This window comes from Lissotriton helveticus, chromosome 6, assembly GCF_964261635.1.
Source record: "Lissotriton helveticus chromosome 6, aLisHel1.1, whole genome shotgun sequence".
Classification (NCBI taxonomy): Eukaryota; Metazoa; Chordata; class Amphibia; order Caudata; family Salamandridae; genus Lissotriton; species Lissotriton helveticus.
In genome coordinates, this window is record NC_136067.1 from 601,670,308 (window position 1) to 601,695,550 (window position 25,243).

General features: G+C 45.0%; 1 protein-coding gene across 1 annotated transcript in view; it reads left to right on the forward strand.

Annotated features, from left to right (window-relative positions):
• LOC144762793 (CD109 antigen-like) overlaps positions 1 to 25,243 on the forward strand; it is a 1,211,849-nt gene that overhangs the window by 704,265 nt on the left and 482,341 nt on the right. Inside the window, exon 21 of the mRNA XM_078648063.1 lies at positions 6,386 to 6,601. Within this exon, the coding sequence (XP_078504189.1) occupies positions 6,386 to 6,601 (216 nt within the window). The remainder of the gene's footprint in view (positions 1 to 6,385; positions 6,602 to 25,243) is intronic.

Genomic DNA, 25,243 nt, shown 5'->3' on the forward strand with positions numbered 1-25,243 from the left:
AGGCTCATGGCGGCCCTGGGCAGGGAGCGTAGGTAGGGGGCCCCGGAAGAGGGGGTCCGTGGCGGGGTGGAGCGCGGAGGCCAGTGCAGAGGGGGGTCAGGGTGTTTGGAAGTGGAACAGAGCCAGAGGCCACCAAATCCCTGCCAGGGGCCGCCACGCAAATATGTATCCATCCTCAGAGGGTTATTATATTAAGGATATATATTGGCGTGGTGGCCCCTGGGGCTTGGTGGCCCTGTGCAGGTGCACAGCTTGCACATGCCTAAGGCCGCCCCTGCCTGCGATTACTTTGGGTCCCTGCTACCGTACCGTGGCGGTATTTGGGGGGTGGCTGTTCTTAAATTGAGACTGTGCCATGGTGGCGTACATTGTTGGTTTAGCCTTTGAGGCCCTGTAGTGCCGTGATGGTAGTTGGAGCCTGGGGGGCAGGGGGGGCATTCTCTGAGCAGTACTGGCTTTGGCTCAGGCCCGGCGATGGTTGCGTACGTTGGTTTGTTTGAGCAGCCTTATCGGTTGCTGGCAGGAGAAGCCGCGGGGAAAGGAGTGAGTCAGAAACAGGGACGGACCGCCGCAATCCCACAAATTCACCTAGAATTCTAACAGGGTAGGATTGCAGCTCACCGCACTGATCGCATCAAGACCCCCAGTGTCCAGTACAGACACCCAGGCGCTCTCCAGAACTCTCTGTAGGCCTCCGGCCGAGTGCTCCACTAGGCCAATGGTGCCCCCATTTCGGGTGCTTCAGGGATTCAGCCGCAGGTGCAAAGGGACCGGGTCCCACACCCCAATGTAGTCTGCACTGCCCAGCGCAATATTGGGGTCACGTTGAGCTCTGCAGGCGCTGCTGCGAGCACTCATTGAGGGCCATTTTCAGACTGTCCACTGGCTGTGGCAGCAGCATTGCGATATCACGAGAAACACAGCGGTAATTTACTGTAGGTGAGTAGTGATGTAACAAGAAGACTGAATAATGGGAAAGGACAGGTATGTTTAGATCTTCCAAGTTTTACACAAAGCCATGCACTTAACGCTGCACAGATGTTTTCAGAGGGTCCATGTGGCCGATTGATCGGTAGTCGCACAGCGTTGCTGAATTAAACAAATCCCACACATGCACCAGCAGTGCAGTTGTTCCGTTTTTCAATTACACATTTAAGTGATGAATGTGCTGTGCCTGCCCGTTGCGGTAGTTGGGGGTGGCTTTGAGGCCCTGCCATGGTGGCGCACACTGATAGGATATTACAAGCAAAAACAAACATTGCATCGTGTATTTTAAACTGTAAAAAGTAAGGAGAAATTCTCCGTACGTTTTATAGTTTAAAATACTCTTGCATTCTTCACCATCTTTAGCCTCTAATATCCTATCAGTGTGCACCACAGTCAGGGCCTCAAAGGCTGAGAATGCCAGGCACGGAAACAGAATTTGTGCACCTGCAGAATTCTAAAATTGTCTGCTATTTTAATACATAATTGTTTTAGGCTAACAACTTCAAGTCTGGCGCTTATGTTTTTGAGTTTAGAAGATATGCACAATATGTATTGCAACGCCACACTGGATTATGTGGAGAAGTGTGGCTCAATGGTTAGTGCAGGCAGACCTTGATGCAGAGCTCTGGCCAGGGACCAGGGTTCGATTCCCGCCTCGGCGGGTCTCCGGCTCATTAATTCCCCTGACTGGATATTCTCGCCTCAGTACCTGTTCTGATCATGGGTTCCACGCTGCAACTCAGGGCAATAGCTTGCTTAGTCTCCACAATGGCCCCAAAAGCGCTGGGATGCCTGGCTGCACCTGGGGGGTGCCCAGGAGTGGACATTTCCCAGGAAAGCCAGGAAGGGTTCCTAAGCGGTATACAGACAGCGCTGGGACACCTCCGGTGGAGGTATCTGTGTGCTTTACAAATTCCGACATTTACATATGTACGCAATATGTCTGTCCCTTAAATTACACTAACCAACTCCATGTGCCAATCTCATCAAGGCTGAGATTGACGTTTGAACCCTAGAGCATAAACGGAAATGTGTCCGGCCCACCATTAAGGTCCCACATTATGCATCATTCTACCTCTTCATAGTTGCATCTGTATTCATTTGGGTCACATACCGTTATCAATGCAGCAAACCAATTCTTAAGTGTTTAATTATTGTAACTACAAAGGTAAAAAAAAAACACGCACATTTTGATTTCATGAGACTCCCTCTTTTGGACTTGAACCACCCTATTCCACCCTTCCGTCTGATCCCCAGTTCTAGACAATCGCAATAGGGCACTCTGCCCATTCAGCATGGCAGCTTGACTCCAATCTGTGTGTTGCACCTAAGCACAGCGAGGATTGACTGCCCCCTGCACAGTGAAGCATCCCTACACTGCCAGGCACATGAAGTAAGTAAACATGTATCGGTTGTGACTGGGTCACTTTTCTCACCCTAGTTTAATTTACAGCTTTCGTTTTTGAAGTAATCTCACACAGGTATTGGATTTTTCCAATGTACAGTATGCAGGCTCTAGAGTCTCGATGAAATGCAGCTTGTTTGCCAAAATATTTACAACATGACATGATTACAAACTTCTACACCAAAGACAGGACTATTCCAAAGGAAAAATACACCTACACTGTAAAATAATTTGCGAGTTCTCGTCCAGGAAACGTCCTGATGCCAAAAACAAATTCATATTTTTGTCTGTCTTAATTTTATTCACCGAGCACGTGTCTGTATGTGGATGACTATGCACTCTCAAGAAACACATAATTTAGAATAGATAGGGTTTAGCATCATATGACAGGGAAAAAGGAGGGAAAATGTGTAATATCTACCGCTGGAGTTATTTTCGTCACACAGATGGCTTGATTCTTTTTTTTGTTGCAAGGAAATGTGTGAGTAATGTCCTAAAAGGCTTTAATCGATGCTTGATATTTAAAGTGTTGAACCACTGAAGTTGAGTGAATTCAAATTATAGCATGGATGGATGCAGTATATAATTTAAACCACTGGATGGCTTTACCATTGTCTTAACTTTTTAGAGACACATTTTCTTTAGGATTTTTTCCAGTAAATTCTTCATCTTCCCCTGCATTTTCACGAAAATTGGCTAAAATGGCATAAGAGATGTTGGCATTGACCTTTCAATATAGAAAATAATTTTCGTTTTGCCTAAACAGAATTCGATGCATCTCTTTCGCCATCTCATTTTTAAAGTACTTGCAATATACAGTGTTACCAATGGTGTGAGCCTTGAACATTTTTTTCCACTGGAGAGGGTAAGACCGGAACTGAGATTGGTGGGCCCGTGGGACTAGCTGCTAACAATGCTACTGCACCATAGACACTTTTGACTAATAGAAGATTCAAAGGGAAACTCTTGAGTATGGCCTACTAGTAGGCAGTCCCTTGATGCAAGAATAACCCAAAGCACATTACAAGATAGAGGGAGGGGCAGGGATTTGTCTGACTACTACTAGAACCCCAACCTGAAGGGAAGTGTGTTATTACATATGAGTATCAATAATGTTTTGCATATGTAGAGTTACAAATAAAATACTTCCTTTTCTTTTCAAAGTAAGTATTTATTGATTTATTGTCCATATTGTGTGCACTTGGAGTTATGAGTTGTATTCTCTTAACTGTATCTACACAGCCCTCCGATGGAGTCATTGACTGCTCATCTACAGCTACCACCACAGTCAAGTGCAAAAGGGGTACTTGACCCAGTTACTCAGGATCCATAGTAGGTCTGGCCCCAGGACATCAGGAGTAAAAGGCCTCAACCACCACGGTTGGCCCAGTAGCCCCTGTGTGCCCCATGGCCAGTACAGTACTCCTTGTAACAAATCACTGTTCTTTTTGTTTGCATTTTTTAAACCTCTCATCATAAATGCAACTTCCATTGATGTGCTTGTTTCCTTGGAGGTGTCTTCTTGGCATTCACAGATTTGTCTCTACACTGGTACAAGCAGTTCTCCCACTATCATAGCAACTGTTCAAATATGTTTAGCATGTTGTCCATTATCTTTTGTGATACATGCCATGCAAAGTTACCCTTGCCTTCTTCCGACCCAAAGCATAGAATGCAAACTGAAATCCCACCTTACATCATTCCCAAATTAACCCTGTTCTGTACCGACCATCTTTGCATTTTACTTTCATCTACTGTCCAGTTTTCTACTTTTCCCTTAATTACGCTAACTCCCTCTGTCTTCTCTTACTACTCTGCCCTTTCTCTGCTCTGTCTGATATCTATCCCTCCTCATGTTGGTTCTGCTCATTAAAACTGTGCATCCCTGTTTGCCCCAAGCACTCCTGCTATTTTTCTAAGGTTTTCCATGACCACCTCGGCATAAGTATGGCTGTCCTTTTATTTTATCCTGAGTCTTATTCTCCTTCACTGCCAAATCTTCTGGCGCCGAGTTGATAGAGACTTACCTACCTGTCCTCATCCAATGTCTCAGGCACTCCAATTATATCATCTTCCTCCATCTTTAATACTCTTCTGCAACCCAACCCTGTTTTTGTGTCTCTTCTTTAGACTTCACAATGTACTCGAGACTCACTTTTCTCCTCCTTATTTCTTCATCCTGATGCTTCCATTCCAACCACCACTTGAATCTCATCCACTTTCTTCCCTCATCTTCCATTTCACAACACATCTCAGGCGATGCTTCAAAATAACTTCTCAGTGCAGTCTATTGATAGCAAACCACTCAATCTGCAAATGCAATTTAAAAAACCTACAAGATGTTTAATTGCTATTCATGCACCATTAGGTCACTTGTTCAATGCTTCCGCCCTGCTGCAAGAGGAAACACTAGTTCTTTTTTTGCCTCACCGGCCCTTGAGTTTCTGTCTGCTAATAAGACAGTCTGGAGCGCAGTACTAACGTATGCCCTCATTATGAGTCGATTAGAAAGGCATCCCTGGGAGAAAAACATTACAGGCGATTGGAAGCTGTCCTCTGTTCTTATCTATACCCATGAATACCTGATGTTGGAACTGTGGGCCCCAAGTTACCGGGTGTGGAAATACACCGGTAAAACTACCGGAGTGCCAGGTCAGAGGCAAAGTGAAAAGGCACTGCCCGAACCTACCGACCCCCTCACACAGTATCGCGCAGGAAGACACGAAGCCTGGCTTAATTTACCTCCTACTCAGTACCTGTGGTAAATCTGAGGGGTAAAGTACCCAGAAACAGTCAAAAACATAGGATTTCCATCTGGTAAATCAGTCACCCAGGTTATTCTACATTCTGAGCATTTAGCTAGCGAAACCCAGATTTGGGGGAAATACCAGCGGAATATTCTGGCTACTCTAGCCCCCTCCATGCTCGGGTAATTTCATAATGTAGTCCTGGGACTGGAGATGTAGATATAGAACTTCTATGGCAGGAGACTTCTACAGTCTTCCTATTTCTCAATTATGGAGCACCTTTTCATGCAGCTATGTCAAAGAAGCCACAAATGGTTCTTCACTGGTGCCAATTTAGGGCTGAGACGATTCAATAGTCAAAAGATCAGGGCTTGATCCATCACCGTTTCTTAGCTCACTGCACCATCCCAGTTCAGAACCTGGCTACATGCAAATTAGTCTGACCCTGGCCCAGTGCATCATGGGAACAGGGCAGACCAAACTACCAAGCCAATTCTTTACTGGAAAGGAAACAAGTTTCCGGGGACCGGTTTCTGGCATTACAGCCGTCTTCGGCCCAGCTTGCTTGAATCCTGATGGTGCAGTGAGCAAGGGACTCACATCTGAGCATACCCTTCCACACTTGTGGTGGCCAAAACGATTCAAAAGGGGGTTAAAATTACAAGCAGCATTCAGGAGGAAAACCGTAATTACATATGAAAAACGGATAAAAATTGAGTTTCCACAATTCAACCTCCTTTTATTATTTGTTGTAAAATCTGCTAGAAAAGTCTGACTTCTGCACAAACCCCTGCATGCGTAATGGTCGGAATTATGAGTTGTGTGAACTTTGTCATCTAGTAGTTAGATGGTGCGATACAAACCACGCTCTGTTAAATCTTGGCAGGTGAAACCTGCTGTAATTAAATGGGGGGAAACATCATAGTAAGTATTGCGATATGTGTATTTTGGTGCAGTATCATCAAAATCTGCTTATTTTTTCCAAATATTACGGAAAAACTCAGAATAGATGCAATATGTTGCATCCAATACATTTTGAACATCAGCCTAAATCTAATACAGAATGCCACAATCCCCTCCCCACGGGTGGCAGGCGTGATCATAACAATAGTCTTTTATTCCTTAATATCGTCTACTGACCTAGATCAGTGTGACACGAAACCCGGCGGAATAAGTATTTTAGGTGTTATTGTGTCTTTTGGAAATCAAGATTTATTTCAACCAACTAATATTTTTATGTTCACAGGTAACGGCTACATTGCAAATTGAGGATTCATTTGAACTAATAGGTGCATCCACTGGCAACACTGTCGCAAACCAAAGGAGAGCATCTGTGCCTAGTAATTCTGGAAGAACAGTCCTGTTTCCAGTCAGACCAAAACAACTGGGTGAGATTAGTTTCACCGTGCTTGCAAACTCATCTGAAGCGTGTGCTGACATTACCAAGAAAGTCATAGTCAAGGTGAGTGTATCTCAAATCGACTGGTTGCAGAAAATATAAGTCATGAAAAATATGATTTTACTTTCATTCCCTTTACGGTCAGACTGACAACATTAACTGCCACTGCCTTTATCGTATATATATATATATATATATATATATATATATATATATATATATATATATATATATATATATTTTTTTTGTATTTTGTATTTCATCACTACAGATATGAATTCCGAATTATCAATTTCGGGTGCTGGAAACCAAAAACTATTTTATGGGTTAGTAACTTTTCAGGGTTACATTTGTGTTAGCAACAATACTGGGAGACTGTAAGACCTGACAGCCTTTGGGTGGACTTTCCCAAACGTTTTACCTTACCCTCCTTATTTTTCTGATCTCCTTTCTGTTGGCCTTAGTACTGCAAACCAGTGCTAAAGTGTGTTTGCTCACTCCTTAAAACATGGTAGCATTAGTTTATCTGCAATTGGCATATTTTCTTTAGTTATACGTCACTAGTAAAATGGTACTACATGTACATAGGGCTTGTAAATTAAATGCTACTAGTGGGGTTGCATTTTATACAACAGGGAAAAATCAGTCTTCCCAAAGGCACTAGGGGCCAGATGTAGGAAGGCAAATACCGGTCGGTAACGGCCGATTTCGGCCGTTACCGACCGGTATTTGCAGATGGAGATGTAGGGTCCTGAAAATGGGACAAATCGGTATATTTTTACAGATTCTGTAAATTTACCGATTCTGTAAAATACCGAATCGGTATATTTACCGAATCGGTAAATCTACATGTAGGTGGCACTGTAATCAGTGCCACAGGCCCTTACCGATTCGTTATTTACCATGAAATACTATTTCATGGTAAATAACGAATTCCTGTGTACATGCATGGCACACAAGCCAGAATCAGGGGTGCAACAGGGTGTCAAAGTGACACCCTGTCCCCCTAGCAAATTCGGTATTTTTGATTCTGTAATTGACATTGCGTCCTATGGGCCTCAAGGCCCGTAGGAATCAATGACAATTACCGAATCAGTAAATACCGATTCGGTAATTACCGAATCCTACAGATTCGGTAAAAAAGACCAAATTTTTAACTACATCTCATTTACCGAATCTAGAATACCGAATCGGTAAAATTCGGCATTCTAGAGTCGATAAATGAGAATTACCTACATCTAGCCCTTGGTACTATAGGCTACTTACAAAAAAAAGTTCCTAGAGGAATTGTTTATACAACGTTCAATAGTTGGTTTGTCATGAAGACCAACTATCAAATATTCCATCATATAATCAGACACAGGCGTGTTGTTATAAGCAAAAGATTATTATTATGGATGTATGACGGAACAACACGTGCAACTTTGACGCATGCCTTTACTTCGTTGTCAATACCATGCATACATCACCATGCATGCATTCACAGCAAACATTTTTACCACGCATATGGATTTACCACGCATGCCTTCACTATGAACATTTTGTGGTAAAGGCTTGGTTGCTAAATGCATATGCATAGTAAAAACATACACAAGTGCACACGATCATGGCTGTTAGTCTCCGGCTGTGTTTACCTACCTGTACCAGTTGGATGGTGTGAGTTGTTCATTTTGTAGCTCCGTTAGAGTGGTCACAAAAGGGGAGGGACTGCTGGTGGGGGCCTGCACGCATTATCTGTCTGTATATCCTCAAATGAGGTGGCGATGGGCGGAGTCGAAGACTAAACTCTCTGCAGGCCAGCCGTAAGCTGGGACGGTGTTTCCAGTCGGGCATCGGGGTGGGCCCTAACCTCCCCCACTAGGCTCATTGACCACTCGCTAGTCCTCCACTGCCCACTGAGCCGCTCACAGAAAACTCCACAGTAAAAGAGGCGTGTTCACTCTGCGCATAAGTTGCAGCTTCCCTGGGATAATGGATTAGGTATAGCATGTTTTAGTTCGGGATAACGTACCTTTAAGCTTCGAGGACTAGCAATTATATTTAAATGCAAATTCTTCTGAATCACAAAAATACTCCCCTCTGGTGTTTTTTCACCAATAATTGTTACTGCTTTTGGCGAGAGTGTGCGTGCATGGGGTTCTAATGAAGTTCTGAACAGTCAGCAGATTGCCAAATGCCAGGCATTGTACCCTTTTCCTTTCCCTGAGCACTAAATCCACCCCCTTCCGCAGCCCCCTTTTCCTGCCCGACCCTAAAACCGCCCCTGCATCAACCCTGTTTTCCAAGCCCTGAACCATAAAACCGCCCCCTGCTGCTGTCATAACTCGCATGACCATTACCATGCATACTTTGCAAAGAACATGCCTTTAATAAGCAGGTCCCATTTCGGGGTAAAGGCATATTCGTGGTAGATGATTAGTTTTAACAGACATGTGTGCTAGAGGCATGTTCGTTGTAGAGATTGCGTTGTAATGGTCTTTCGTGGTTAAGACCATTTTGTAATAGCTGTCTTCCTAATATTATATGACTCAATCAATGTTTCTTCTTATTCATTGTAAATACATGTAGTACAAAAGCATTATGTACACCAATTACACAGCAGTACATCAATATATTAACATATTAACACTGGCTCCACCACGCAATCCCTCAAATACTATGCACTCATTGCAGGAATCCTGGGAAGCTCAGAATCCTCTTAATAAAATACGTTTATAAATCCATAGTCCTGGTAGGTAAATTCTTATCAGTGGCTTAGCTAGACCTTGTGCCACCTGCGTGCTGCCCACGGTAGCCGCATGCAAGAGCGGGGGTGCGATTACTGCGACGGCCGCAGTTAAGCGTGGGGGAGGCTGCCGCCCCAAGACACATGTAGCCCAGGATGGGCCACCCCCCACTGCCCTTCCCTTGCTATGCCACTGATCCTTATCTTTCAATTGCTAACATGTCAGAAAAGGCCATCAATTGTATTTCACATCTTACTGAAAAAAGAGAAGTTTAAAAGCACACATAACCAGGCATTCCATTCTCAAACGTTCCTTTATAATGTGGCCAGTGCATGTCATGCCACATGTTGATTCAGACCCTTAGCCCCCGTTTTGGCCATCCAAATCCATCTATTCTCCTTCTTTATGAGCAAGCAATCCACATCATGCTTGCGCCAAGAGCATTTCACCACATCCAGGACAAACCGTGTAATTGCATTGGTGCATATGCCATGCTTACATAGTGGTCATCTAGTGGATCATTCACCACTTAACAATGTATCCGTGACTGGGTCACAGTCGTCGAGTTTGGTGACTCCGATGTTGTTCATGCTGCCATGGATGTTGGAAGGGGTGTTGTCATTGTTGTTGTCTAGATGGAAGTAGACGTAGGTAAGGAAAATTTTGCTGTTTGAGACTATAGCCAGGGGCACAATGAAGTTACTGATGAAATTGCAGTAGGCTGGACGTGGTTCTGGAGGATGGTAGGCAAGGGTGCCCCTGAAGGTGGTTTTGCCCTCTGTTTGTTGTCGGAAGTTAAGGTGTGCCATGGCAAGGGTGATGTTGTCACTTGTGGTGGTGGTTGAGCAAAGTCTCTGAGAGGAAGAGGACGTCAGTTGTGAGGGAGGGTAGGAGGTCCCAAATCTCAGTGGTGTGTTTGCATAGCGTGTTTTGAGAAGGGCACATGTGAGTTGGTGTTTTTGTTCAGGTGGTATCTGTGATGTGTTTGGGGTCGGGTGGGTCGGGCTGGTCTGTAGGCTGGTGTGTGTGCTGTGGCAGGTAAAATGACAGTGGGTTCAGTTCAAAGGTCCTATTTTGTAGGGTGGGTTTGTGTGGTGGCAGTGTTAGTTGCACTGTCCATTGTTGAGGGTGTAGATCTTGGGCATAGTGTATCCTCTGTGGGGCGGGAGGGCCATGAGTTATGGGTCGTAGCTCTGGGCGTGGTTGAGGCACTGAGGGGCGCGGATGGGTGCAGACGGGCTTGCCTTTAGTGCACCAGCAGATAGTCCGCTGCGTGGCCACGCTGCAGTCTCAATTAAGTAGGTCCTGGGAGGTGGGTGGGGTGCAGTGAGTGGGAAGAGGAGGCAGGAAGGTGCACTGGAGGGCAGGTAAGGAGGGGAGGGTGAAAGGAGAGAAACAGTTGAACGGTGGAGGGGGCTAGGGGTGAGAGGGGGTCAAGAGAGAGGAACAAAGGTGATAAAAGTAAGAAGTGAAAGCACGCAGAGAATAGTGGCACCAGTAATCAGAAAAGGAGGCAAAAGTATCCAATAAAAGGCAGCAAAGAAGCATAAGAAGAAGGCAAAAATAGCAGGAAAAAAGGAGACCAAATTATGAGAAAAAAGGCGGCAGATATAGAAGAAAAAGGTGACAAAAATAATCAGAAAAAAGGAAGAAGAAGTAGAGGTACTGTGGCAAAAGCAGGAGAAAAACAAGCATTTGCAATGCAATAGGTCTCGCATTAGGAAAGTTTGAGCTATTGGTATTGTAAATGGCAAAGTTTTTATTTATGTGTTGTTTTTGAAAATAGCGAAATTAATAGCTTTGTCATTTACAATGCCAATAGTTATAACTTTCGCAAATGTGATACCTATAGCATTTGTAATGCAATATGTTTTGTATTTACATGACTTAGATGTATTGCTATTACAAATAATAATGGTGTTTAATATTTTTAAATAACTAATACTTAAATAAAAGTTATTGTAATTTATAATGGCAATAGCTTAAACTTTTCTAAAGAACTTTTGTGAACCAAGACCCACATTCACGCTTACCAAAACAATGACACCCCCCCCCCAAAAAAAATTAATAAAGAAAAGAGCAACCGGACACAAGATCGGGCAGTGGTTAGAGAGGTGCCAACACAAGCAAGAGACAATAGTCTGTCAGAAGCAGATGGGCTTGTAAAAACCTGAGCTAAACTCGTGGGTCCAGTGAAAACCATACTGCAAAAATATCTTACTATGCTCTTGTGCGCAGGGCGGAGTTGACAAAGCGCCGAGTTGTGAAACGTAAACTAAAATTAAATGCCAGGCTTTTTTTCCTTGCAGATAATCACGTTAAACAACTCAGTGGGTGAGAGGGCAAAGATGCGTTTCAGATGCAATTGCAAGCATCGCACTGCTAACATTCTTTCGAAAACCTACAAAAGGCGTAATTTACATGATCAATGCGAGCAGCAACAGTTAAAAACGTCAAGACAAACTCAGAAAGGAAAACTAATGTCATGTTGCCACTATTGCCAAACACATCCTCGTCTAAAACCTGGTGCACGGTGGTGCGCTTGCAACACACTGCGAAACGCTCTGCTTCGAGGACAGCACGTGCTGCAGGTGTTGCCCGCGAGGGTTGCCAGTGGGCCGTTGTGCCAATTCGTTGTAACTCAACAGAAATGCGGCAACTGCTGACAAAATCTGCCGACCATTGCACAATACAATGAAAAGGAGAGGTACAAAGAGAGGGTGAAGGGATGGGGAAGGAGGACAGTCACAGAAGGGCCAACAAACTAGAGGAAAATGAGAACCAGCAAGGGAGCTGAATAACCTATAGAAATAAATTTAAGGCGAGGGAGATCTGTTACAAAGGGCATGTCCGTGTTGGAAAGAGGGGAATCCAGATAGACTATAGATCCAGCAGGTATTACTGAGTTGGATCCAGGGCAGCCCCAGTGAAATAAGCTGGCTGTGAGCAGTGCAACTCGCAGGCAGTAGAGCATTCAGCAGCCCATACACTGAGATTTGCATTCCGAGCAACGACCTGATGAAAGCGAAAGTGAAGGAGACCTTATTTTCAGCTCCAGAAGGATCTAAAATAAAGTTATCACTTAAAGGTCTGTCAGCACTACTTTTGGTAGAGGCTGGCTCTGGCTGTGAGATAGCTCTAGCACGTAACACTGTGATATCAATACAACTAAATAAAACAATGCCACTCAGCTTATCACTCCCAAGTGCTTAAAACTACACCAATATGATTTAGAGCCAAGTTATGTTCCCAAGACATGTATGTTAGATACACGTATGCGCTTTAATGATGTCGTCGGACATATCTATTTATGAGAAACTTCACAAATATCTCTGCAAGAAAAGCAGTAACCACTGAGCTGTATATATAAAGCAAACTGTCGTGACCTGCATGTGGGAGATTTAGCAGCGGACACATTAACTCTATGCTGTTTTATGATGAGTCATGAAGAGCGAATCCTGCGATTGCACAACTCGCTGACCTCTCCAGCAAATATATTAACCACCATCGCTCTTACCTAAATTATGCCTTGAAACTTGCTAGGTACATAATATGGAGCAGGTGCCATAGCCCCGTAAACCGATTTAAATGCAGGGTGTTTGTGACCATATAATTTATCCAGAACTCTTGCTGCTAATTTCAGCGTGCGTACATTCCCAGAGTACGCTCCTCGTCACTCAGCCGCCTTTCTGCTGCCAAATTTATAGGATGCCGGAGTCGTTTTTCCCCCTTTCGAGTACCGCCGGCCTGCGACCAGGAAGTCAGGCAGGCCGGCGCGACAACCGGAAACAGGAAGTAGGAGGGCGGGAGCCTACCCCGCCTCCCACGAGCCGCGATTGTTTGGAGCACCGGAGCAGGCAGGAGCCTACCCTGCGCCCCGGTGCCGAAGGAGGGAGGAAGAGTCCTGCTGCCGGGCCCTGCAGCTGAGGAGAGCCGCCGCACCAAGGAAGCCAGTGAGTGGGTTGCTGAGCTGCGAAGGGGGGGGGGCATGTGTGTGCACGCGCGCGTGCGGCGGGGGGGGGGGCTGTGTATGTGTGTGCGTGCGTGCGTGTGTGTATGTGTCTTGGAGTGCGTGTGTGTGTGACTGTGGAGGAGGGGGGGTGTGAGCGAGTGTCTGTCTGTATGCGCGCGCATGTGCACGGCGCGGGACGGAACGTGCGCGTTTGCGCACCCAAATCCAGGAAAAAAGCTCGTAACACCCTCTTGTCCTCCTTCCCCCGTGACAGGCAACATTAGATCTCCAGCTGGACACCTGCATCCTTCAGATGCAGTTTACCAGCTCGACCTAAGGAGGCAAAAACGGCAGAAAAAAAGTGGCAAAGTGAGCTGAAATGTGGCAGAGTTAGCAGAAAAGGTAGCAAAATGAGAACAAGCAGGAAGGTGGAAATCGGACACTGAAGTGAAGAGGAATGGAGTAGGAGAGAGGAGGCGGTGATTGCTGGTTCAGCGGATTGCTGGATCTGAAAGTGCCTTGACTGGTCAGAGGACATGTCCAGGAAGGTGGAAAGCTTGGGCACCTGCTCAACCGGGTTGCACTGCAGCCACCATTAGGTAGGTAGTGGGAGTGATGCGATGGGTGGGGCTTCCGAAGTCGGGAAGGAGAGCAGGAAGACGCACAGGAGAGCAGGTAAGGTGCAGGGGAGGTGAGAGGGTGAAATGCGTAAATGGTAGAGGGGCTGAGTGCGACAGAGGGAAGGACAAAGGTGGAAAAAGTAAGCATCGAAAGTATGCAGAGACAATTGGCAACAGTAATCAGAAAAATGAGGCAAAAGTAGCAGAAAGGTGTCAAAAGTAGCAGCAAAAAGGAGGCAAAAGTAGCAGAAAAGGAAGGCGGAAGGATCAGAAAAAAGGCGGCAATAGTAGCAGAATAAAGGAGGCAAAAGTAGCAGGAAAAGGTGGCAAAAGTAGCAAGAAAAGGGGGCCAAAGTAATCTGAAAAAGTAGGCAAAAGTAGCAGAAAGACAGTGGCATAAGTAGCAGAAACAAGGAGGCATAAGTGGGAGAAAAAGGTGGCAGAGTTGGCAGAAAAGATGGTACAAAGCGGAATGCGAAAAGCGGACACACATATGAAGTGGAGTGGAGGAGGAAAGAGGTGGCAGCGCATGCTGGTTCAGCAGAATATTGGTTCCGAAAGGGCCTTGCCTGGTCAGAAGACCAGTTAAGGAAGGTGGGGAGGTTGGCTTAGTCTAGCCTAGCCTGTAGTCAATCTTTAGCCAGCATAGGGAAGGCAGAAAACCTGAGCACTTCAAAGGGAATCCTCTATACGTTTCTCCCCCTTCAAAGAAGGAACCGGCTATAAATATTGGACCTCAGACACCAACTCTCATGCACACTTTTGGACCTGTGCAAGACTGCCAGGAAGAAAGACTGCTGTGCTGCTGAAATGACTGTCACTCTGCTGCACATGCATTTTACGTGTCAATTCTGCAGTGTACAACAACAAAATACCTAAAGGGTACAGTCGTTGTAGCCTTCTAATGGCCAATGTGGCATGCGTTCAGTAGATCAGAGAGTATGGTGTGTTTACCGAAACTCTTAAAACACAATTCTAATATCAATAAAAATACACACTGAAAGGGAGACCGTCTAGTGAGCTGTCAGACAGAGCTTCTTAAGGACCTTTCGTCCTACCACATGGCCTGACATCAATTTGTAGTGTCTGAAACAGTGGAATTACAGATGTCATTGGCCAGTCCAGGGTCTTACCGACTGAAAAAACACATTGCAGTCTCTTGCAAAGATTTCCAGGAAAGTGTCAGAGTACAGCAGCTACAAGTACTTGGAAGACTAATGACCCACATCATTTTCCAAAGCTGTTATAGTTAGTCCAGCATCAAAGAAGGTTCAATTATTAACACATGCGTGGTAGTGTTCTCTTTGTGTTAACATCAGTAATTACAGAGGCTACTCTCTATCACGTACTTCTGTATGTACTATTATTATGATGTTAATATGAATGTGAATAAAAGCTGGTCTTGGGCTATCAGCTGTCCCGACTTTCCTTGCTAAATTGTTAGAGTAAGAAGTAGCAATCGCATTTCAGCAGTACCTTCAAGATACATCCTAGTTAATGATTGATTACCTGGTCTCAGGCCCCTCCACAGAACTAAAACAGTGTCAATAAAAGGCCCTATGTTTTTCTTTGTGTGCTGCTGTCCATTTGGGAGGAAGCTCTGGAAGCCCATACCATGCTAAACCCCTTTGCTACATTCCACACCAATGACTATATCACATTGGTGAGGGTTTCCTGATTAATAATGGATAAGGAGAGTTCATTGGTGTTCTTGCTTTCATTCAGGTGAGGAGAGATTATGGGAATAGCATTTACCGGGGATCTCTTGTTTATGACGTTAGCATCTTCAACTGATACAAAACGCACCCACTAGACTGCTCACTACAAAAAAATGGGCGCACACGTACTCTTTGTGGCCTGCATTAGCTTCCTGTCTTTAAGTGCACATTATTTTAATGTCTAACACTGTCTGTAAAGTGGTGTACTCTTGCACCCTCCTTTCGTGGCCTCTAAATTAAACTGACATCTTTTTACCACTACTCCATGGTGTGTTGATCAATCTCTGCTTCATATTCTTCTTCCTCACAATATACGTTCTGGTGATACAGCCTTCTTGATAGATGCCTGTAGGCTTTAAAACTTTCTCTCTCTGCATCGTCTTTCCCAATCTTCTTTGGAAATTCTCAGAAGTCAGCAAAAACCCTGACATTATATTTTCAGTTAGTGGGCTACAGCCGGCCCATAGACGTACCATTTTTTGGTTCAATGTCGCTCTCTCATAACCTTCGTTCCCGTTCGTCATGGCATGCTTGCTTCATGCCTCCTCTTGTGTTTGGCCCTTCCCTAGCAAATTGACCAAGTACTTATGTCCATCCACTGCTCTCATTTTTGGGGCTACTTTTTTATTTGGGTTTCAGCACTCCATATGAGTGTTCATGTTTTAAGTTGGTCCTTTCCCCTCCCACTCGCTCCTCATTTGTGTTGCTTATTTTCTGCTTCCAGCCACCCAATCCCTTTTGCGTCTTTTCCCTCTCACCCCCTCACCCCATGCCCCTGTCCATTTCTTCTTTACCAACTCCCCCAGTCCACGTTTGGGTTTTCCCCTGTCCGTCTTCTGCGTTATCTGCCACCATACCCAGCAAGCAGAGTGAGGAGCTCCAAATTTCTTTTTATTTTTCTGAGGCGCAAACTCAACCTGAAGGTATTGGAGCGCTTTACATGAGAAACAGTTACATTACACAAGGACTAATTCAGTTTAGGATTATGCTACACAGTTCGTGTGCTATCTCTTCCCCCCCCCCCCCCGCCATGTTGAGTTCCTTTGTTTCGCCTCTTCTGCCACACAAGAAAGTGCTGTTACATGGTCAGCGCTGGCCGCATCATAGCACTTTTTCCGTGATATTCAGCCAAGCTGAACAGCAGATGAACGGCTATACAACATGGCTAAAAGACATTCACATTGACAACGCCAATAGCTCTCGCATTGCTGAGACCTATTGGCTTTACTAATACTTCTTAATCAATGGTATCCATATTCACTTCATCCCATAGATTTTTTTACCCTTATGAAGCTTTCTGTGATAGTACTCTTTACAAATAACACATAGCATAACATTCCCTATTCACTACCTGGACAAACTCAAAGAGTAGTTTTTAACACTGTCCAAGACACTTTCACTTTTCTGTTGTGCACCAAAATTCGCTGTCCTGGTCTTGCGTTTATTTAATGGCTACGGCTCATAGATTAGGGCCTTCATTACAACTGGCCCGGTTTTTTTCAATGCCTATGCAAACCTTTGTTTGCACAGAGATCGAAATTACAAGTTTTGAGGTAATTACTACACCCTCTGCAATTTTCCCCAGGTAAATTTCTGCAGATGAAACTTGTCAAATTTTACTAGATAAAAATGCCACATAAATACCACCACATGCATATTATTGTGCGCACATTACTGACAACCACATTATGCCTCATTTGAAAGGGAATAACTTGTAATGAGAGCTAATTATCCCAAAGTTAAATTCCGATCCTTGTGTTATTGGATGCAATAATGTACCCATCCTACAATGATTGCCCTTATTGAGGGCCATAGTGAGAAGCCGTGATCTCTTCTTCCACAGGATTTAAATGAGATGCAGCTCCATACTGCATAACTTCAGAAGGACATGTCACATGGATGTCAGTAGTAACATTTTGTAACTGCTTTTAGGTTTAGGGTCACAGAAGGCATGATAAAACTATGCAGTTGTGATGACAGCAATCTCATGTTGACAGAGTATACATTGCACCACAACCAATTATTGCTGATTTGGATACTGTGCAATATATGGAAAAATTGAAGTGTGACATTAGCTCTCTTCATCACATCATATTGTTCCAACACAGCCATCATGTTGGTCAAATTCCTGTGGTACTTTGGCATTTGATACGAAACAGTAATCGGTGCAGTAGGAAAGCTAATATTACCAATGAAATGGAAATAAATGGTACTTACTGCCTTGCTGCTGGTGCTCATGTGCTTGCAGCTGGACATGTAGGTCAGGATAGGTGGCCTGCAGGACCTTTTGGGGCCAGAACCCCATGTCCCCCGTTGACGTACACAGGGGGGGGTGGCTATTCTTTTTAAAAAGAGTCTAATGGTTACTAAAATAACTACAGAAAATTGCGATAGTGAAGATATTTTGGGGGTTAAAATTTCCTTTAAATCATCCTGCATCTTACTTATGGTGGTCTATCGGCCCCCGAGGACCACCCCCAGTTTTAATGATCTTTTCTTGGAACTTATCACTGACCTATGCTCCAGATACAAATGTCTTTTAGTAGTTGGTGATTTTAATTATCATTGGGATAAAGCACAGAGAGAGTCAGCAGCTTGTCTATTTGAGACCGCTATGCTCTCAATGGACCTTCACCAACTGGTCAACACCCCCACCCATGTAAAGGGCCACACTCTTGACCTTATCTGGACTTTACAGCCATGGGCGGATATAACAGATATTAGCCCTTGTGCCTGTTCTGATCATTCGCTACTTAGATGTTGGGTCCGGAGTGATAGCCAATTATTGCAGCCCCCACCTATGTGGAGAAAGGTGAGAATTTGGAAAAATATTGAGGCAGATTGTTTAATAGCTACGCTGGACTCAATTCCACCCCCAAGGACTAAGATAGCAAATATTGACCAGGAGAGCGAAGCCTTACTGACCCATCTACGACAAGCTATAGATATAGTGGCACCAGAACGGAAAGAAAAAGTCAGAGACAAAGGAATGAGGGCCCAATAGTTCAATGAACCATTGAGAGAAAAAAAACAATATCTCCGCCAAGCTGAGAGGCGATGGCGGAAAAGCTATGATCCAGCAGAGCTCAATGCCTACAAAGCCCTTTTTACCTCATACAAATCCTCCATTTTAATAAGGAAAGCGGAGTATTATGAGGGAACGATTGTCACGGCAGCGAACAGACAGAAGGAGACTTTCGCAATTTTGAAAGAATTGAGCCAAAAATGCTGAGAAGAAATCTACAGTCGCATCTCTAGACTGTGATGTCTTCCAGGATTTCTTTCTTCAAAAAGTTAAAGACATCATTTTGGAAATTGCTAACACCCCAACCAACCTCATTTACCTCCATCAGACCCAGCCCCCTCCCTGTTTTGGCAGTCAACTTACTAATTTCCCTAAAATTGACTCAGTCACCCTATCCTTATTAGCGAACCACACTAAATCAGGTTCTCGAGCAGACCCATGCCCTCCGAGGATCTTTTAAATGGCCCTGCGAGGGCTGGAAAAGCAGATCCTTAAACTACTAAATAATTCTCTGGATACTGGCTATCTACCGACTAATCTAAAAAAAGCCAGGGTCACCCCCCTGCTGAAGAACCCAGGTGCAGATGCGTTGACTCTAAAGATCTACAGACCCATTTCACAGCTCCCCTTTCTGGCCAAGGTGATAGAACAGCATGCACTAAAGACACTCTCGAATTACTTTGAGGACCACAAGCTACTCGAAGCTAGACAGGCGGGCTTTAGAGCTCATCATAGCACTAAGCTAGTGATGCTGTCGTTCTTGACGAGCTCAAAGTTATGGCTGACAAGAAACAGCCGGATGCCCTGATTTTATTAGATCTATCAGCGGCATTCAATACGGTCAGCGTTAACATACTGCGGAACCGTCTCACCAACCTGGGCATCAGCTGGCGACCATACTAATGGCTAAAGTAATTTCTGTCTGACCGTACTCAGAGGGTTTAGCTGGATGAGCACGCATCCGACTTGGGCTCTCTGGCCTGTGGTGTAACCCAGGGCTCCGCGTTATCTCCACTCCTTTTTATTATCTATCTGCAACCTCTTGTGGAGACTTTGACACACATGGACTGTCAGGTCTTTAATTACACAGACGATACTCAACTTCTTATCCGGGGTAAACATCACTTACAACGAAACTTTTACAACGCACTACCATTACAACGCGGTCATTACAACGCAAACTATTACAACGCATTTCGCTGGGGGGCGCTCTAGGATAGGGAATAGGTTAATTTACTATCCAATAACCTTCCCTAGTGTCCACGGGGACTGGAGTTGGAATAGTAAATTAAACTATTCACTATCCAACACCCAAAAGCGCTATGCGTTGTAATGGTATGCGATGTAAAAACCGCGTTGTAAAGGCAGGCGTTGTAATAGCCTGCGTTGTAACGTCATACATCCCTTATCCGGATTAGTAACTCCCGCCAGGCTCAAGAGTCGGCCAAAAAACTGCTCAGATTTACAGTGAACTGGATGACGGCCAATTCACTGAAAATAAACCCTGATAAGACCAAAGTGCTCTTCATTCCAACAAGTAATAGTCCCTGGTGTGATCTTTTTTGGCCTCCGGAACTAGGTGCAGTCCTGGTACCAGTCCCGGTTGTAAAAAGCTTAGGTTTGAAAATTGACTTTGAGTTATCTATGTCCAGCCAGGTCACCACTGTGATAGGAACCTGTATAAGACTACTACGGCAGTTACGGACACTTGCTCCTCTCTCATCAACATCTTTATTACAGTCAATTGTTTCCGCCACTGTCATCTCTAGGCTGGACTGTGGGAATGCCCTTTACATTGGCCTTTCCCAGAAACTAATCAGGAGATTGCAGGTGGTGCAGAATGATGCGGCTTGGCTAATTTTTAGACTTCCTAGAAAGACACATATCTGCTATATAAACTACACTGGCTTCCCATTAAACAGAGAGCTCAGTTTAAGGTCTTATTCACTGCCCACAAGGCAATCTATGGCAAGGCACCTAGGTACATAAAAGATCACCTGGAGAAATATGTTCCTGGCCGGACATTGCGATCATCTGAGGCCTGCTGTTTAACTCCCCCCAGGTACACCACTAAATCTAAAGGGGGAAGAGCATTTTCTGTTTTACTTCCGCAAATCTGGAATAACTTACCTGAGTACCTGCATAGGGAACCGGTTCTCCTCACTTTTAGGAAACTTTAAAAACGTTCCTATTTAGAGAGGTGTTAACTACTGTGTAATTTCTGCCATCGCTGCTGCCTTCCATCTGCCTGAGTGACTTGTTCACTTTTCTCTATAAGCGCTTGAGACCTGAAGGTGATTTGCGCTATATAAAAGGCATACAACATAACATAACATTTTGCTACAGTGGAGTGATTCCAGATCTGATTGTACTCATCACCCTGGAGAACCCCCACAGGATGTGAGGTTCTTTTGGCTACACATAGCTGCAGAAGTCCTTTGAGTGCTTCCTGACCCTTCCTCGTAGCAATCTCCACCGGGAAGGACACGGGCACACTTTCTAGCAGTATCCTAATAGACCTCCAGTTTTTCCTTGAGACCTAACTGCAGGTCAGCACAACCATATAACTAAGAGTACTTCCACAAAATTCTCCTCACCAATGATATCAACTGCCTTCACTGTGTTTTTGCAGTCTGACGATTACCACAGGCCATTAAGATAGTCATGGATGCTTTTTAATTAGGGTAGACAGTTTCAATCAGAATTTATTTTAAGCGAGTCTATAGTCAGTAACATCTTTATCAAGTTGATTTATTTAACATGATTCAACCATTCCTGTGTGGTTCCCAGGACTTGCCCCCTTCCCTTCATGATATAATGTTAGGCAGGTTTAATTGTATCTCATGTAGAATCTGAAAAGCCTCAAATTGAGTAGAAAAAACAATTAACAGAAAGATAACTCAATTAATAGTACATGAAGTCGCATCAATCAATCAATCAATCAATCAGGGAATTGTGAAGCGCGCTACTCATCCATGAGGGTTTCAAGGCCAGATCTTGAGGGTCTTTCTGAAAATGTGAATAGTGGGGGCAAGTCTGATGTCGATCGGGAGCTGGTTCCAGGTCTTAGCCGTGACATAGGAGAAGGCTCTTCCACCCCTTCTTGCTCTGCGGATGCGCGGGGCTTCGTCGAGGTCGGCAGATTAGAGGTTTCTCTTGAGTATGTGGAAGGAGATTCTTTCATTGAGATATTGGGGTCCTGTGTTGTGGAGGCATTTGTAGGCATGGGTGAGTTTCTTGAAAGTCACTCTCTTCTCGACAAAGAACCAGTGGAGGTCTCGCAGGTGTTGGGTCATGTGTTTGTGTTGAGGGATGCCGAGGACAAGTCTGGCTGGGATGTTCTGAATGTTCTGGAGTTTGTGGAGCATAGATTTGAGGATTCCGGCGTAGAGGGCATTACTGTAGTCCAGTCTGCTGGTTATGAGAGCGTGGGTGATGGTCTTTCTTGATTCCGGGGGATCCATTTGAAGGTCTTGCGAAGATTGCAGAGGGTGTCAAAGCAGGTGAAGGCGATGGTGTTGATCTGTTGGGTCATGGAAAGGGAGGAGTTGAGTATGATGCCTAGGTTATGGGCGTGGTCCGTGGGGTTGGGGGGCTGTAGAGGGCGGTGGGCCACCAGGTGTTGTTCCATGCAGAGAGGGAGCGTCCGAGGATGAGGACTTCTGTCTTCTCTGAGTTGAGCTTCAGGCAGCTGCTGCTCATCCAGGATCTAATGTCCTTCATTCCTTCCTGGTAACAGAGTCTGGTGATGGTGGGGCCCTTGATGAGGGAGAGGATGGGCTGGGCGTCGTTGGTGTAGGATACTATGCTGAGTCCATGCTGTCTGACCACAGCAGTGAGGGAGGCCTTGTATGAAGAGCGTTGGGCTGAGCGATGACTCTTGGGGTACTCCGCAGTTGATCTCTGGGGATTCTGAGAGGAAGGGTGGAAGTCTGAGTCTTTGGGTTCTGCCGGTGAGGAAGGAGCAGAGCCGTTTAAGGAAGGTTCCCTGTATGCCGGCATTGTGGAGTCTGGCTGTGAGAGCGCGGTGGAAGACGGTGTCAAAGGCTGCAGAGAGGTTGAGTAGGAACAGGGCCGCGGTGTGGCCTTGGTCGAAGAGAGTGTGGATGTCGTCTGTAGTGGCAAGTAGAGTGGTCTCAGTCCTGTGGTTGTTGCGGAATCCAGATTGGGAGGGGTGTAGGGTGGAGTTCTCTTTGATGAATTTCGTTAGTTGGACGTTGACGGTCTTCTTGGTGACTTTGGCCGCGAAAGGTAGGAGAGACATGGGTCGGTAGTTTTTGAGATCCGTTGGAGCATAATCTTCCAACGAACCCAAAAGGAAAAAGAAGAAAATTAAAAGTGACAATTGGACTGTGCTTACAACATTGTAACACAAAGATAAAAAGTTAAGCATTGGAGACTATATGAATTGATGATACAGGAGATAACTCCTTGTGTGAGCTGAAAAAGTGACAAAGGTACAACATTCTACATGTGCTGAGAGAAGAATGCTTGATTTGTGTAGACACTTGTTATGACATAAACATATGATGGAACATCGCTGGGAGAAGAAAATTACAGGCATTAACAAGGGCAATGGTAAATAAGACTACATGTGATGTCAGGCCCATTGTGCATCTTTGACAGAGCATACTGTTTGTGATAATCCCACAACATAGAGAAATACTATACATGTAGAAATGCACTGGTGTTTCAAGATATGAACTTGCACAAGATGTGGACTGTTATGTCCCAGGAAGCAGTATATGGACTGATATTGGAACTGCATAGCATTTTTGGATCAATACTGCTTGTTCAACATTGCAGACTTTGTGAACTGGACCCTTTAGTGAAGTATAATCAACTACGTGGTAACAGAAAGAAGGCCCCTGAACCATGAGCACTGCCACATCTTGTGGGATAGGACTTAAATAGAGTGCAGGGTTGACATCATTATGTATGATCTGGCCTGCTGTGCAACACACAGCAGGCCAGGACAATATTGCACACCGCTCCTGGGGAGTAGAGCAGAACACCCTCCAAGTGATCTATGTATCTGAAGTGCGACTTTAGAGAAAGAAAGACTACTAGATGATTTCTTATTTTTGTGTGTACCTAGGTTATTGTACTGTAGAGGGCTGAACGAATGGAATTGGTAGAAACAGAGAAAGAACACCCATGTGAAGGGGAGAAGTCATGGTATGTGAATGTGAGCAATGATGGAGTAAAAGCATGTGCAAGGTTAAATATAGATAAGCAGATTTGTCTTTTACTCTGTGTACACCATTTTTTTATTCAAATCTGTTTTATTGACTTTTATTTAACAGTATACAGGAACAACCGTTGTTTGTGATAACATTTCACTCAGTCAAGGCATTGGTATCAATACATGCATGTACATTACACAACACTTTATCTTAATCTCATATGTTGTCTACATATTGCACAACATGACTGTCCAGCAAGTCCTGACAGCTACTTCTTCAAAGGAAAAGAATCTTATGCATCCTCCAGTTTTGACACCTTGGGATTATGTACAGATGAATCAATTGTAATAAGAACAACAACAAAAACAATGACCTGCCATGTTTTTTTGTCTCCCCTCTCCCTATCTTTCTGCACGCTTATGTAGTGTTCCTTACTGATTTGTTACTCGACGTCTCTTACGTGTGATGACTACGCCTATTTACGTTTTCAATACATGTTATATGTGCCCAGGGAATGTTGTGGTGTGCCTGCTAGCGTTACGCGTGATTCTTTACATATACTCTCCCACCTCTCAGCTAGGCGAATCTCCAAGGCCATCTCCTGCTATCTGTTGTAGCTTATTTGAAAGGTAGTCCCAACTTGCTGCAATGGGCTCTCGACGCAGCCCTAACGTTTCTTCATGTTTAATGGCGACGCTTTTGGCCGTAGCCCATGCTAACAATGATCGACGCCACACCCGCACATGCTGTGGATCCGCTTAGTCAGGAGCCTTTTGGCTACTATTAACCCTATATCTAGGAACCTATCAATCAATCAATCAATTAGACTACTTGTAAAGCGTGCTACTTACCCAGGAGGGTCTCAAGGTGCTGAGGGGTGGGGGTGCCGCTACTGCTCGAAGAGCCAGGTCTTGAGTAGACTTCTGAAGGCGAGTAGGTCTTGGGTCTGCCGTAGATGGGTAGGGAGGGTGTTCCAGGTCTTGGCAGCGAGGTAGGAAAGGCTCTGCCGCCAGAGATTTTGTTCGTTGGATGCGGGGGACAGCGGCGAGGGTGAGGCTGGCGGAGCGGAGCTGGCGGGTGGGGGTGTAGAAGCTGAGTCTGCTGTTCAGGTAGGCTGGTCCGGCGTTGTGGAGCGCTTTGTGTGCGTGGATGAGGAGCTTGAAGGTGATCCTCTTGTCGACGGGGAGCTAGTGTAGGACTCTCAGGTGGGGGGTGATGTGGCTGCGGCAGGGGACGTTGACGATCAGTCGGGCGGAGGCATTTTGTATGCATTGTAGGTGTTTAGCTGGGATTCCTGCATAGAGTGCGGTGCCGTAGTCCAGTCTGCTGCCGACGAGGGCCTGTGTCACCGTTCTTCTTGTTTTGGTCGGGATCCACTTGTAGATCCTGCGGAGCATGCATAGGGTGTTGTAGCAGGAGGAGAAGATGGCGCTGACCTGTTTAGACATGGAGAGGGAGGAGTTGAGGATGAATCCTAG